At 36.5% G+C, this 17060-nt stretch overlaps 1 protein-coding gene across 7 annotated transcripts in view; it reads left to right on the forward strand.

Moving 5' to 3' along the window:
- The window catches only part of MAPKAP1 (mitogen-activated protein kinase associated protein 1), a 238846-nt gene that overhangs the window by 48518 nt on the left and 173268 nt on the right, over positions 1–17060 (forward strand). For 4 of the 7 annotated variants that reach the window (XM_023533068.1, XM_023533067.1, XM_023533066.1 and 1 more), the window contains 3 exons: positions 2094–2163; positions 9060–9387; positions 11844–11933. In XM_023533068.1, the coding sequence (XP_023388836.1) occupies positions 9129–9387; positions 11844–11933 (349 nt within the window). In that variant the 5' untranslated portion in view covers positions 2094–2163; positions 9060–9128. Of the gene's footprint in view, positions 1–2093; positions 2243–9059; positions 9388–11843; positions 11934–17060 lie in introns of all 7 variants that reach the window. The other 3 variants (XM_023533070.1, XM_023533071.1, XM_023533069.1) reach the window with 2 other exon arrangements.

The following is a 17060-nucleotide window of genomic DNA, read 5'->3' on the forward strand; positions in this document are numbered from 1 at the left end:
GAACCGCACACTAGAGTCACTGCGTTACTGTTGGTGGCGTCCAGGGGTTCCTGTCTTTAGCAACTTTGCATACGATTGTGGAAGGGAGATATTTATACTTTAATAGAGTAACCGCATTTCTGAATCTAGAACTGGATAAACATTTGAAATTGGCAATTCCTTAAACATGATATTAATGTAACTGTGTTGAAGGTAGAAATAAAAGTGCCTCTAAAATAGTTTGGACCCTAGGAACTGGAGAAAGGTGCACAGAGGATGACATTTTTGAGTTCGACTTAGAATAAGGTTTGTATTGGAGGAGAAGGACACATCTCAGACAAAGGGAATATCGTTGCTGAGGGCTGGAATGTGTTCTGAGTAGTTCTGGGAGTTGCAGGCTGGGGAGAAGGCACGTGAGTGGAACTGGGTTGTGAAGAGCCTTAAATGTCTATGAAGGTGAAGGAGTTTAGGCTGTTTTCTGGCATTGCATATTTTCATTTCAGTTGCTGCATACCAAATATCACAAACTTAGTGGCTTAAAACAAAGACAGATTTGGTATCTCTCAGTGGGTCAGAAGTCCTGGCTTTAGCTGCGTTTTCTGCTGAGAGTCTCAAGAGGATGAGATGAAGGCGTGAGCTGGCTCCATCCTCATCTGAAGGCTGGACTAGTCTTTATTGTAATTGGGAAAGCTCTCTTTAGCTCTCTTTGCAAGCGCCCTCAGGTTGTCAGAATTCATTTCCTTGGGGCTATATGACTAAGGTCTCCATTTTCTTGCTCTCTGTTGGCTGGGATCACTCTCAGCTCCTAGAAGCTGCTCTCGGGTCCTTGCCATGTATAGTTCCGTAATATGGCTGTTTGCTTCTTCAAGGCCAGCAGGAAAATCTCTCTAACTTAGAATCTGTCTCTTCAGCCGCCTAGGACAGAGTCTTATATAACTCATATAATGGAAAGTAATCGAGGAAGTGACTCTCCCATCACTTCTGTTGGCTATAAGCAAGTCAGGTTCCACCCACACTCAAGGGAAGGGCATATGACACAAAGGCGTGGCTACCCAGAGACCAGAATTTGAATTCTGGAGCCATCTTTGAATTCTGACTACCATATATGCACTTTCAGCTCCATGAAGGCAGGGGCCAAGTCTTTTTAAATTTTTTGCTCAACACTGTATCTCCAGTGCCTGGTACATATTAAGTGCTTTACAGATGTCATATGAATGAAATCAGTGAATGAGTATATTTGATAGATGGTTGAATGCTCTTTATGGTTTCAGCCCCTGTACTGATAATTTCACATTAAGAAACAGTCAGATTTCTTTGGTATTATTAATTTCTTCACTCTAGATAAAACTATAAACATTTTTACCTTAAACCTTAAAGTAAAACCTAAAATTAGTTGTTTGTTATCACAAGTGTCAATCAGAACGATTGTGTCAGATAGGCAACACCCATTGGAAAAATAATTTAGGGCTACATTGCACCAAACTAGCAGATTTCTTGTAACAGCCAGAAATGTTGGCAGGTTTGGAGTTTGGGGGGAGGAGGGGGGTGGTTAGATTGTCTGAATTTCAACAGCTATTGCTAGCTAATAAACATTATTTCAGAAACACTTTGAAAATACTGATTGTTTCGTAACAGCTGCATAATAATAGAGATTTTAGTCTAGCTTGTATTTATAACTATATATAGTTTGGTGTTAATAATTACAGTTCTTCATACTTGTCATAGGAAACATCTATTGAGCAAAAATTAGATCTTGAGTTGTCCATTGATAAAGTGCCATTTTATCTTCACAAAATCAGATATTTCTGACACCAAAGTTGATGTTTTTCCACTAGATCTTGCTGTTCAAATTCAGGTTATGAGAAAACCAGTATGTGCCAGAGGGTACTAGAAGCCACGAAGCAAGCATGGCTCATCTTCCTGGAGTATCAATTTTAGTGATACATTCAAAAGTAGAACATTTTTTTTCTATTAAGACAAATACAGATATTATAGGATAGCATGCAAAATACGAATGAATTCTAAAACGAAATTTCTTACAGCACGTTGTTTTAGGTGACTCCTCCTAGGTTCTGTCATGCCTTGATTTATGGTCACTCTCCTCTGTCCTTCAGGTGTGTCCGTGGACAAGTTTGAGAGGCACTGTACTGTACCAGGCTCCCTTCCACTGGATCTTGGCAGATGGTAAGATTCAAAGACGTTTCAGGTGGAGGTTAGTGCTACAAGGCAAGAAAAATCAAGAGTCAGAGTCCACCAATCAAGGGTAGGTTGGTGGTAGTCTGGCTGGTTCCAGATGTCCTTAGTCACTCATCAGGGGGCCTTACCAGGATAGCTGGAATGACACCTGAGTCTCTCTATGTAGTCTTTTATTATTCTAAACTTCTTCCCATAATTCAAATGTATTCCAAAGAAGGTGACGGCAGAAGCTGAAGGTCTCTTGAGGCTGTGGTTCAGAAGTCCCATATTATTTCCTCTACTTCCTGTCACTCAAAGCAAATCACAATGTGAACCCAGACTGAAGAGATGGGGAGGAAGACTCCACCTCTTGCTGGGAGGGGCTGCAAAGCTGGCCTTTAAAAAATCCACCATATGACCTTGAGCAAGTTACTTAACTCCTTTATAACTTAATTTTTTAAAAATCTGTAAAATGGGGATAATATTAGTATCTACCTCCTGGGCTGGTTGTAAGGGTGAAATATGTTGTTACATGAAAAGTATAGCTGATAATTAAAGCTCAGTAAATGTCATCTATTACTGTTCTTGTGTTTCTGCCTAATGAAAGCTTAGCTGTCCTTAAGAAGCAACCTTCTTCCTTCCTGAAGCTTCTGTAATTTTGTCTCTTGAAAAACATACTGTCTTAGCTTCTCATTTGGTGGTTAGTATGTATTGCCTTATGTTACTGTTTTGTCTGTACAGGACATAGCGCATTGGAAGTTCAGCCACTGGAGAGTACAGGCCAACGTTCATATAATTTTTTTGTGGGATTCCCAGGGCCTGGCTCTCAACAATGTTTAGTGAATGAATCCTATATTATTCAAAAGAAGATACAAGCATTTCTTTTCTGTTATTTCAGTACTTTTAGTCAAAATACAGAAGTAAAAATGTGAAAGGAAAAATTAAACTCCAGATACAGAGTCTCGCTCACTATTTACTGTTCAATGAAATTTGTCATATTAACATGGAGAAGATTTAATTCCCTGAGGCAAGAGGAGGGGAGGAAGCGTACTTTTTGCTGGTCTAAAAAATAATGAAGATTTAATTTAGATTTAAATTGGAGAGAATTAGAAAAAGATTTAAAAGCAATAAAGTTTATTTTATTTTAATGGTCATTTCAATTATTTTCGAATTCCAGGAGGTACGAATTCTCAACTTTAACTATATCAAAGAATGTTGGAATCTTAATAAAAAACAAGGTCTCTTGGTTTTTATAAATGGAAGACGTTGTTTATAATAAAAAGACTTTTGTTTTTCTAACTTATGATCTTTCCTTGTTGTACTAAATAAATGTAGGTGCTTCTATAATAACACTCTTAAGGAATCCTGTATAGGAATCAGGTTTAACTTGCCTAATGCTAATAGCATGAAGTCGGGGTACAGTGTGGAAAGGTAAAAAAAATCTGGCATCTGCTGTTACGTGTTGTTAACTCCCTCAGCAGACGTTAAATCATTTCAAGTACAATAATAGTGTGGGAGGTAAATTAACTAACCATTAACAATCTTATAAATACACAATTAACATGCCAACATTTATATGACACATTGATGGGGCAGCAGTAATTTTTGATTGGGAGTTTGCAGACCTTTGCGAAGCCTCAGGCTGTTGCTTTTGCAGACAAGTTTCCCAGGTTGCAGGTGAGGCCGCTTGGAGTCTATCTGGCAGAGAGAAGTAGAAGTGAGTGCAGGGAGTGTTTTGAAAGTCCGGGAAGGGGAATTGCCTTTTACAATTGGCAGAACTTGAGCATTTTAAGTCGTGTTGCTGCCTATCTCAGGTCCTTAGGGACTGAGGAGGTATAGGGAGGGTTCATTTGCTTATGGTGGGTTATTTTAAAAAATAACAGAATATTTCAGGTATGGATTTCTTAGCTGAAGTTGCATGAATCTCTAGGGATTTTCAAAAAGATAATTAGACTTAACTGGGAACTTAAAGTATACCCTTCCTCTTTGGTTTCAGATCAACAAGTAGATGATCTCAAAAGTTCCTTCCATGTGTAAAATGTGACTTTTATATTTTGAACAGCCATAACGTGCGCTGCTTATTTCTTGCTATTGTACAAATCACTGTTGCATTAGGAGAGAGGCTAAGGATTTAGTCTGCTGTGTAACACACTTACTGGCTTACATTTTTCAAAAGACCCATGGAAGAAATTTCTCTCAGGCCTCAGAACCCGGAGAGCTCAACAATAGGATTTTTAAAAATCACGTTGATTATGACAATTATAATTCTTTGTTCCTCTTTGTTTAGAGAGGCTGTATAGTGATTAAGATCTCAAGCTCTTAGATTTGATTCGTGATTCTCTTATTAGCTGTCTGGCTTTGGGCAGGTTTTTAACCTTTCTGTACCTCAGTTTTTTCATCTATAAAATGGAGATAAAAATAGTAACTTTCTAATAGGGTTATTTTGAGAATTATATGAATTGATCCATGTGAAAAAGAAAGAGTAAGTCTAGCTTTTAAAAAATTAAGGTTAGCTATTATAATTGCTTTTGCTTCTGGGATTCTGCAGTTCGTCTGGAGCAAATGTATAAGATCTTATGGAATGCACTGGCTTATGGAGTCATCCTGAGTTACTTCCCCTTTGCCACTTTTTCTCATCTACTTTTTTATAGTGTTATACCGTATATTTTTCTATAAGCCATTGCAAATAAAATTTGAAGAGCATATGCGTATAAAGTTATTATTAAAAATAAACTTGTATTAAGACTTGATACCCATTAAAACCTATAAAACCCATAAAAATGTACTTTCCTCTTTAGGACATGTGCCAAGTTACTGTAGGCAGGCCATACAATTGTTAATGAACACAAAATGATTATATAAAGTGGTAATAGCATCCAAATTGCACCTAGAACCACACTTAGAACATAGTAGGAACTTATAAATATTTGTTGAGTGAATGAAGTATAAAAGGAGACCCACCCACTACATTAAAAATGGCCATGTCATTTTGAGACATCTCTTACCATCCTCCTAATCTGCATGATGTCCTCAGTGCTTCCATTTTTAGTAAAACAAAGCTTTATGTTCTGAGGAACCTGGACTTAAAAAAATGGGAGAACCTGTGAAAAGTAGGACATCTTAGGGGAACAGACCTCCTGGAGCCTGAAATTGTTGTTTATCTGATAGCTAAAGTGTATAAAAAGGACTGTCTCAGAGAGTCAGGAGTCAGTGACATCCAGGAAAGGCATTTAGGGCCTGAAGAAACAGCATTTGTAAAAACGGAGAGCAGCAGTTCTAAGCCATGTTCTGTGAAACACTGTTATGTGTTGATATATTTTAGTGTTCCTAGAGGAAAAAAAATGTTTTGAGATCAAATAAGTTTGGGATTGGGGATATTAGATTTGTTTTACTAGATTCTCCACTCTTGGATATTCACAATATATATTAGTCTCTTAAAAACTTTGAGAAGTGCTATAATTAAACAGCAAGAAGAAAAGGTATTTAATTTTTTTTAATATGGCATTTCCTAGACATTTTTTAAAATTTTAAACAAATCTAAAAAATTGTGGTAAAGTTTATACAACATAAAATTTACTATTTTAACCATTTGTAAAGGTACAGTTCAGTGGCATTGAGTACATTCACATTGTTGTACAACCATCCCTACCCTTGGCCTCCAGAGCTTTGCCATCTTCCCAAACTGAAGCATACCCATTAAACACTTACTCCCCATTCCCCACTCCTACCAGCCCTGGCAACTGCCCTTCTCCTTCCTCCTTCTCTTATATGATGGGTACCTCATATAAGTGGTACCCATACTATCTGTCCTTTTGTGATGAGCTTATCTTATTTAGCGTAATATCCTCAGGGTTCATCTGTGTGGTAACATGTGTCAGAATTTCCTTTTCTTTTTAATGCTGAATAACATTCCATTTGTGTGTGTGTGTGTGTGTATACCACATTTTGTTTGTGCATTCTCTGCCTTGTATTTTTAATGACTGTGTAGTAGTCCATTGTGTGTTTGTGTCATGCCATATGCACTGTTGAGGATATTTAGGTTGCTTTCAGATTTTCTTTCAGTTATCTCCTAAGAGAAAATCCTAGAACTGGGCTTGCCTAAAGGCTACTCATGTTTTACACTTGGATAAGTATTACTAAATAACTCCCTAAAAAGACCCATTTCTCTGAACCCATGTCAACAGTAGGTTTTAAAAATCTTTGCTCTTTGCATAACTGATCAGAGCAAATAACTTGTTTTTATCTGTGTTCAGAATTTGTCTTAGAAATCAAATCTACTTTCAAATGATAATTTGCTGCTCTTAAAGTAATTTAAAACATATTATTTGGCTTCGAAAGTCGTGTTGGAATAAGTTGATAGTGTCCCAACGTGACGATTTTGAAGGGCACATTGAAGAGAGACTCTTGTATCTGTATTAATAACAGAAAGGCAGTCCTTTCTGTATAACCACACTTAGACATGACCTGTTTATATGTGTCTAATCTCTACTACAGAGTTGTAAGTCAGATGGCAACATATACTAAATTCCTGCCATGTGTGTGATCCTTTGTTGCCAGAGGGGCGTGGTGTTTGAGCCCGGTCCTGTGGGACTTGCATTCTGAACCCTCAAGTTCTTGGCATAGGAGGTGGAACGCACGCTTCCCAGGCCAGCCTGTGACAGTTCTCTGTCTGAACTAGTATGGAATACGTATTTGCTGAGTGAATCCTGCAGACCCCTCACTGTACGAAGTCCAAGTGTGCGGATAGAGAAGGTACCTGCTCTTGTTGAGGTGTCTTGAGGGTTCTGTCTGTAAGGATAAAGTCAGGGAGTTGGTGTGTGCCCTTGGAAGCGTTTGCCCATAAATGTTTTCTTCGTAAGAGGTGATGGAGCAGGTCCATTTTCTTGAAAAGAGCTGCCGTGGGTACTTCAGTCTGCTTTTGTTGCTTTGCCCTTCGCTACTTGACGTTTGGTGCCAGAACACCCATTAAATATGTGGCTTCTCACCGAAGCCCTTGTTTTTGCAGGGGAGAACTGTTCAGTATGAAGTTGGAAGTGCCTGCCCCTCTTCTGCTGGCGACCAGTTGCCTTATTTTTATGGGGAAGTTGCTTATTGGGATTGCTCCGAGGATATTTCCTGCTCGGATGATCTCTGACGCTGTTACAAAACAAAAAACTCATTTATGAGTAATTCTGTGCTTGTATACATCTCTTTGTGGTTATATAAGAAGTTCTTATTTTTACAAGTGAAATTTAAATGCTCCCCATTCATTCTGTACTTTTTTTTAAGTTAATACACTTAAAATGGTGGGCTGACATTAACACTCTGAGTCTGTCTCAAAAATTTGAAAGAAGAATCCCATTGTATTCAGAGATGTGTTCTATATCAAGGTATCAACTTTTGGATTTAGGGTTGCCTTACTCACCTGTACATTTCCCATTACCATCAGTGTAAAAAAAAAGTACTCAGTGGATATATTTAAGGGGGAAAAATGAAAATTAATGTAATTCACTTGGTTAGAGATGCGCCTCAGTTAAACTTCTGTGGTATCTTTAAGACCCACTGAGTGATGTCAATAGACTATGTTACCAGACAAAACATTTTAAAACCTCAGTTAGCTGTAACAGTTTATTAACTAGATTTATTTCCCTCATGTTCCATCTCTAGAAGAAACAAATGACAAGAAAATCTGGGGTTGTAGGTCTTTCTAAAACTAAATTCTAAGACTGTCTCTAAGAACATATTCAGTCCAGCTTTCACATTCTTTACACTTCATAATGATTTTAGAGGAGCAGAGAGGTGACCCAGGTGACCTGCAGAATCCGCTGTCGAAAAGGAAGCACACACTTATTTTACTTGCTGTGAACTTACTAAAGTAGGGTGAGTTGTTGATGTATTTTAAGATTACTTTACACAAGAATTGAAGGCTGAAATTGGTTCTGATAGTTTTACCATCGTCATTATTATTATTAATAGCAGCTAATATTTAATTATGTGCCAGGTACTGTTTTGAGCATTTTACCTGCAGTAGCTCTTATATATCATCTCATCCCTGGAAACAACCCCCATTTTATAAATGAAGAAAGAAAACAGGCTCAGAGACGTTAACGTTATTTAGATCATATAGCTAGCAAGTGATGGGTCAGGATTTGAACTCAGTTTTGCCTCTGGCCTTAGGTTTTTAACCACTCTTCTGTAATATTTTTTTGTTGAATTCCCATTTAACTGAGGAGGTACCATCTTGTTCATTACAGTTTTAACAGGATTCAGGAAGCAATTCTTATAATTAGGTTTCTAAAATAAATTAATCTGGTAACATACGAGTTCGATTAATAAGTTTTATTTTAAAAGCACAATACTATCTTAAATCAGAAGAAAGGAAAATATATTTATAGAACAAAATCACTTTGGCAGTACATTTTTGTAAAATTACTAGTAACTCAGAAAGCATTGTCTGTGTCCTTTTAAAGCTAATTCACAACCATATGACAGGAAGGGGAGATGTAAACTGAAGAAATACAGTTTCATACTTTAGCACATCGTCTGAGGAATAAGAACTCGTTCCTCCATCTCCTTATAAAGTAATGAGAAGACTGGATGGAATAAAGGGAGAAAGGAAGGAAAATTTATTGTTTTAACAGTAGTTATGTGCTTTGAGTCGCCTGACTAAGGGAGTTACTATTATTTGTTTTGCAAGAGAGCAAGCCATCCTCTCTGATGCCATGGAGATCTCATTGACTATAGCGTTAGCCCCCAGGGTTTATAAGGATTTCCTTTCAGTTTAGACTTCATCCTTTTAAGCTCCTATGTACAGATATAAGTGTTGATTTTCAAGGAAGTCTTTTACCACGTTGAATTTGTTTGAAAAATGATTCAGTCATTTTCTGCCTTATTCTTAAATATTGCTGTGTACATCATGTTTCTAGGTAGGTGAGCCCGTGAAACAATATGAAGAGGAGAAAATAGCCTTTTAAAGAAACTGGCCCACAGGAAGGATGGCCTTCTTGGACAATCCAACAATCATTCTAGCTCATATTCGACAGTCACATGTGACCAGTGATGACACAGGAATGTGTGAGATGGTTCTCATTGATCATGATGTTGACCTAGAGAAGATTCATCCTCCTTCAATGCCTGGAGACAGTGGGTCAGAAATTCAGGGAAGCAATGGTGAGACTCAGGGCTATGTGTACGCCCAGTCAGTCGATATTACCTCAAGTTGGGACTTTGGTATTAGAAGACGCTCAAATACAGGTAAACATTGCCTTTTAGTCATGTCTTCTGAGCTTTAAATCAGTAAAAATCATATAGAATAATGTATAATGTTGGACTAGGTTTAATGGGGTAAGTTTCTGTGTATTTAGGAACGGGCATGTATTAACAACACCAAGAGTGAGTCTAAGCAACATATCCGTGTCTGCGACTGAATAGAGAGAGCCTCTGGAGTGAGGATGCTATTAGAAAGTAGACAGAAGAGGAATAGGTAAAAAAGTTGGCTATGAGAGACATGCTGGATGTTCTATTTCTAAAAAGTCGTAGTGTAGGAAAGTGAAGTGGGCTTGTTTTGAGTATTTTCACAGAGCAACATTAGTCCCAGTAAGTAGACTAACGTAGAGGCAGATTTGAGGTTGACATAATAAAGAACCTTTTATAAAGGAAGCTGACCAGTCAAGGAATGCTGTTGCCGGAGACAGTTCTTGCCCCTGGAGGAATTGTAGGGGGTTGGGGCCTGGAGGGAGACAGCTGAATATTTGTTAGGGCTGCTTTTAATAGGAATTCCTACATTGGGTGTGAGATTAGAAAAGAAGATCCTGTTTTTAATATATTACCTTTATATTCATAAGTTAATCTCTACCTTTTATCTTTGTGGCTTGAAAATACTGAACTTTGGGTGGGTGGGTGGGTGTGTGTGTGTGTGTGTGTGTGTACGTGTGTACACACACACATTCACTGATTTTTAAAAGCTTATTATTGCCCATTTTCCGGCTTATATTTTTTGAAAGCTTTACAAGGAAAATGTGATGAACCAAGGCCTTTACTTAAGTAAATTATTTAGAATATATAATGTAGTTGTTCTACTATGACAGGGTATTCTGAGAGATCTTTATTTTTGGCAATCAGAAAATATAATCTAATCAGCAGCAGTAACTTGCTGAACTCCCAGGAACAGTAATGGCAGGTGTTGCAGTAGAACACTGAAAATATTTACATATTCATGTTTCAGGTGTAAAGTACACATGAAGGAGTACTGCAGGTAGAGCAGGATACAATTTATAGGGAAAGGCACCTTAAGGTTTTGGTTCAGAATTCTGCATTCTGTGACATCTACAAAGAATAATTTATTCTCATGATGAAAATAATAGCATTTCGTGGTATCTAAAGGAACTTTTATCAAAATAGGATTTGAGTGAAGGTTTGAATATAATTTAGAACCATTGATTCTCAGTTCTCTAGTTGAAACTGACTTCTTAGCGGGTTATTGAGATGATATCTTACATGACAGGTTGAATGGATTTCGGTAGGAGAATGCAGCTCAATTGAGAGCTTTATGATTATATTACTTTGGCTGTACCCTTCACATTTATTAATTGCTATTGAATGGAGCGGAATTTGGTTAGATATAGTGACACTGTCAAAATGCCTTTGCCGGCATTGTTTAAATTTCTGGCAAGATTAGTTTGTGTTTCCTTACCAACAGTGCTGAGGCAGGAGTATATAATTTTCTACCTTGAAAGTGGTCGAAAGAGAAATTTATTTTTTGTTAAAGCATTGTGCTAGGATAGGAAGTGCAAGAGGAAACTAATTTTAAAAGATGGCATTAATTGTGACTTTCTTTTCCATTGTGGTCTCCGTGTACAGCAGTTGTTAATGTATGCTGGACAGTAGTTCCTTAAAAGATAGGTTCACTGATTTTTGAAGGTTGAGTAGCCAGTGGTAATATAATCACAAATGCATAATTTTAGGTGATGCTTTTGTTATTCTTTTTGGAATTTCTTAAGATAGCACTTAGATGCTAATAATTAATTAAGATTGTGGGGTGTTCTAGTGACCAAGGAATTTACTTTTTAATCCTTTCAGCATATCTTAAATTTTGTATAAGAAAAATTGTTCTTTTTAAGATTTGACTAATGTTACAAAGATACAAATCATTTATTTTACTACCTATAAACTGTTTCAGCCCACTGAAGAAAAGCTATGCTAATTTATATAGCTTTGACATTTTATAATTTTCATGATTTTTAGATAAAGGATTTTATATTTAAAACTTTAATAGTCTAGTCTGAGTTCATTTATCTTTAATTTTTGAAACGGGTAGAGTAATTCATAACAGTAATTTTATTCCTGTAATGTAATATTCACTTCAGTTCATTTGTGCATTAAAATTCCTTTAAGACCGTTATTAATGATTTATATAATGAAATGTCATATTAATCACAGAAGTTTTCACATTTTATTATTCTCTTCCATGTTAATACTATCTTTATGATCTCTATTAATGTTTTATATCCTCTAATTTCAATTATAAATCAAGAATATTTTCATGTTTTTGTTGGTATTTGCTTTTCGGGGGTGCCACCTTTAAAATTTTATGACTTTTTCCCTACATATGCAATATAAAACATCTTTATTCATATAAAGGTAGTTAATTATGTCTTTGTTTATAGTAAACTTTCATTGACAAACTTATAGTTATAATATTTCTTTTCAAGCTCAAAGATTAGAACGACTCCGAAAAGAGAGACAAAACCAGATCAAATGCAAAAATATTCAGTGGAAAGAAAGAAATTCTAAGCAATCAGGTAAATGGAAATAATTTTAATTGTTGATTTGAGATTTATATATTTAGTTTATATTATTATATTAGAGCTTTTATTTTTAATTCATCCTTTTATATCCTCTGGGCAGATACCTCTGTTTTGAGCTTTGAACTCTTTCACTTGGGTGCCTTGGTCCTCTAAAGCTGGGTGTTCTTTAGATCTTGTCATTTTGGCCACTCTTCCTTCAGGAATTGATGTGTACAGGCATGTTTTGTACAAACTGTCATGCCAGTGCCTTGTCTTTCGAGCCAAGGAGTACCTGGGATTTGGATGGGCCTCTAGGCAATAGATTATTGCCGGCAGTTCCAGCCTAGGCTTTACCTTGCTTCGTTAGTGGCCCCAGTAACAGTCCTTTTTGCATATATGCTAATTCTTTTCCTTTAGCTTAAAAATCATTACGTTGCTGATATTATTAGTATTTGCAATATACGTTCATATCATGTATATATTAACAAACTGGCCATAGTATGTATTTTTAAAGCTTTAATCGCAGCAAGAAGAGAAGATTTTTTAAAAAATTCAAAATAAAATGCTATTAAAATATTTTCTAATGTTTTTATTGTTTCCTAGACTTTCTCTTTTTTCTCCTTTCAAAGAAATAGCTGCAGTCTGTCTTCTGTATCTTCCCAGCTCCTTCCAGTACCACCCTGGCATTTATTATGTCTGATATATTTTTGTTGACTGACTCCATTGCGCCATAGTATTTATAAAACTAACAATGATTATTACATTAACATCAGAACCTCTCTAGTGCTGTTGTAAGCACTTTAGATGCATTACCTCCAGTGTACCAGCCTTATAAGGTATATGTGTCATTGATTAGAGGAGACAGAGGCTCAGAGAGATTTCACTTGCTAAACTTTCAAGGCCAGGAAGTGGTAGTGCAGTAGAGCCCTGTGTTAATATCTAGCACTGCCTGCATCTAAAAACCAATCTCTTTCTGCTAAACCACACTATGTAAAGTGGTTATTGCTTTCTCCTACTATGATTGTAAACCCAAGTATGCTCAGTGAGTCTGATTTTCTTAATGATTGCTTCTAAATGATGACTATGTAGAACCAGAAATCTCATTCATTTCTTTCTTATACCTCATTTCTATGACTTCCAAATAGTTCTTGAATGTCTTTAATTTTGCTCTCGATACTTTAAAAATCTCTCTTTTTTGTGGATCCAGTTAATACTTTTCTCTGCTATATTTAACACAAACTGAAAAACCTTTATATCATTTATATCGTTCACTTTCTTCAAGTATTTTATATATCTTAATGCTTTTTCAATTAATCTCTTAATGAATACAGAACCAGTTTATCTAAGCCCATCTCCCCAGGTGCCCTTTTTTTGGTTTTGCCTTCCTCACTTCCTTATCTGAAAATATTACAAATAAATAGGACAAACAGAACACCTCAGATATAATTGCTTCAACTCAAATATAATTACTTCAACTCAAATTTTGATACATCTAGTAATCTAATAATTAGATACATCTAATACATTTTGCTACATCTCCCACTCACTCCTTAAAGTTTAATGGACTTTAACTTCTGTTCAGTGTTTCATAGAATGTACTGGAGAAATAAGCAGTTCCCTTCTTGCTTTCATTTGTAACTATACCATCCTTTATATATGTATACTCCTCTCTCCCTCAGTTTCCTTTCCTCTTATTTTTCTCTCTCACTGATTTCAGTAATTGACCCCATGATCTTATTTCTGAAAAAGCTCCTTAATATGCCTGTCCATGCTTTGAAATGTTGACCTTGATTCTGGCTAGACTAGTAACTCCCGACGGTTAGAGTGAACCTTATCAACACACAAAGGAATGTCTTTGAATCTGTTGAGCTGGATTCCAGCACTAGCACAGCTCGGCACTCTGGGTATCCTGAAACGTGTCAGACAAGTGGAATCAGCAGTCTGCCTGGCAAACGAAGCAGCCATTCTATTTTCATACATCTCTCAAACGTATATTCTCTTTTGACAAGAAATGCCGTGGCCAAATCCTTTTGATCTTAATTGAGAAATTTGGTTAGGTAGTCATTTTTTCATTCCCTTGTTCTTTTTCTGCTCTTTATGTTTGTTAAAAATCCTTTCATTTATTTTTCTGATCTTTTTTAAAATTTTATTCCCCACTGGAAGAATCACCATTATGAATATGATTACCTCCACTGGAATGTTCTTATTCCATAATTATTCTGTCTAAATCTAGTCCATCCTTTAAGACACAGCATAAACGCAGCCTTTTTATAGAGAAGTTGGAAAGGATCGTAGAAGCCATCTGGTTCATACCCCGAAGTTCTTTATGAACCTCCTGATTCATATGCTATGAGACCACATGATAAATGAAATATTTTAGAGTAAGATTCTTTTATTTCTGTAACCAAAAATGCATGGATAAATGTAAAGGCGGTCATCGGAAGACAGCTTTGTCAGGAATAGCGTCAAATCAAAGTCCCAGTATTTTTAGTTTTATTGTTTTAAAATGGTGTTGTATATTCTTTACAAAATTAGGATGACTTATTCGTTCTGTGTGCATAGTAATTCTATGCTAGGTGCTAGGGGGAATACATGTTTCCTGTTCTCAAGAAGTTTGAAGTCTAATTGGAAAATAAGGCTATTTACACATGAAGTTGAATAATAACTCAAAACAATAATGTAGTTTTATTAGTTATTTATGAATATTCCTGAAGTTTTCTTTATATAACTTCTGTTATTGGTTCTTAAAACAACAGTTCCCAGATACAGTGACTGTATAAAATCAGAAACGCATCCAAAAATGCATGTTATAATGACATTCTGTATAAATTTCTAGACCCTACTTAGGGAATTTGTGATTCAGTGGTAAAGGTCAGGGTCAGTAAATCTATATTTTCCAGAAGCTCGCTGGGTGATTCTGATGAGTAACCAGCTCGGAGGACCGCTGGTATGTAACATGCCAGCCACTGAGTTTGCTTCATCTTCATACAAGTCCAACAAGTTAGCTGTTAATATTTCTATATTATAGGTGAGAAAACTGGATCCCAGAGGCCAAGCAACTTCTCCAAATCCCTTACTTACAAGTAGTCAATGTCAAAGCCAGAATTCTTCTCCCGACCAGTCCAACCCCAGGGACCAGTCTTTCCACTCTGTTTCATTCTCTCCCATGCTGTAGGCAAAGGGAGCTCTGGGCGTTGAGGAGTCTGGCGTTCCCTGTTCCTCTTCATCTCTGTGTGTCAGCTATGGCCAGTGCTCAGGAAAGTTGCCAAAGCCTCTATATTAAAAATTATTACAGAAAAATCTGAAAAAAAATATAAAAATGAAAATAAGCTACCAATAATCTCACATTTAAAGGAACTGCTGTTGTTAACATTTTGATGTATTTATTCAGATTCTATATTTATGGGTATATATAGTTTAAATATTCTAATCATACCCCCTGTGATTTTTTTAGTGTTTTTTGTGTATATAGATATTACATAAATGCAATGCTTGGTATTGTCTCCATATTGTTCCTGCACTTTTACATTTCTTATTAAGGTTATTTCTAGAAGTTTTGTATTTTGTGCTACTCCTCTTATAAATAGCATCCTCTTTCCCATAACTTTCTTACTGCTCTTATAAGGAAATCTATTGTTTTTACATTGTTTTGTGTCCAGCCACTCACCCAGCCCTCACTAGTTCTAAAGTGCATGCTCATTTTTCTGAATATTATAGTATGTGCTTTCTCATGAATCTGATAATTAACTCTCTAGGCTATTTTTCAGTTTTGTGTTTGTTAGGGACTTTCAACTGTTTATATTGGTTAGTTATATTTGTAACTTTTAAGAGCAAGTGCACTTGAAGTTGTACAGCTCATAGAAGTACAGTTGTGCCTTATGAATGGCTTGGGATTAGGAGGGAGCTCTCTAATGACCTTCCCCATCTCACCTCTGCTGCTTTGTGCCCATCAGCTCTCTCCCTCCTCCCGATCTGCTACCTATCCCCACAACCGTTTCTGCTTCTCCGGTCCAGAGGGATTCCTTCCACAAGTATTTATTAAGCTCCTACAGTATGCAAGGGCAACTAGGCACTGTTGTAGGTCTAGAAGATAAAGCAGTGAACAAGACAAAGTCCCTGTCCTCAGGGAAAGCTTGCAGGAGAGATAATAAACAAACATAGCCTGTCAGAAAGAGTTAAGTGGCACAGAGTAAAATATAGCCAGGTAAGGGCTTAAGGAATCCTAGGCAGGCGATTTGGCTGTTTTATATAGAATGATCAGGGAAGGCCTATTGAAGAGGTTATGGCTAAGCAGAGATCTGAAGGAAGTGAAGGAGTGAGCCAGGCAGATATTGGGAGATGAGTGTTCTAAGGCGAGAGAACAGCAAGTGAAAAGGTTCTGTGCCGGAAGTGTGCCCGCGGTGTTTAAGGAATAGCAAGGAAGGATGCTTATTGGTTAGAGTAGAGAAAGTAAGGGACAGAGTGGGATCAGAGGAGTAAGTAGTGGGAGACCTGATCGTGGAGGATCTTATAAGGAATTTAATTTTTACTCTGGGTGATATGATCGGATCAGATACTCATGTGATATATTACTTACTTTTTTACTTCTGGCTTAAATTTTCTTTAAAATAACTTTTATTTTAGGAAATTTCAAACATACACAGAAGTGAGAAGGGCATAATGAACCCCCTCACAGCCGTCACCCGGCTTTAGCATTTAACATACGGCTGGTCTTGTGTCATTTATATATTCACCTCCCTTCCCAGATTATTTTAAGCAAATGCCAGCTATTATATAATTTCATACTTAAATACTTATGTTTTTTTTAACACATAAGAAAACTGCAATACCACTACTCTCCAGATGATTAGCAGGAATTCTTTAATATTACCAAACATTTCCTTGATTGTTTCAGATTTTTTTTTTCCAGTTCCTTTGTTCAGGTCTAGATCTAATGTCCACGCATTACTTTTGGTTACATGTCTCATTTCCCTTTTAATCTATAGATGCTCCTTTACTATTTTCCCTTGTAATTTATTAGTTGAAGAAACTGGCCATTTGTCCTGTAGAATTTTCTACAGTCTGGATTTTGCTGATTGCATCCCTGTGGTCTCACTTAATATGTTTCTTTGTCCTTTTTGTTTCCTATACTGGTGGTTAGAT

The sequence above is a fragment of the Pteropus vampyrus genome, unplaced genomic scaffold (genome assembly GCF_000151845.1).
Source record: "Pteropus vampyrus isolate Shadow unplaced genomic scaffold, Pvam_2.0 Scaffold95, whole genome shotgun sequence".
In the NCBI taxonomy this organism is placed as follows: Eukaryota; Metazoa; Chordata; class Mammalia; order Chiroptera; family Pteropodidae; genus Pteropus; species Pteropus vampyrus.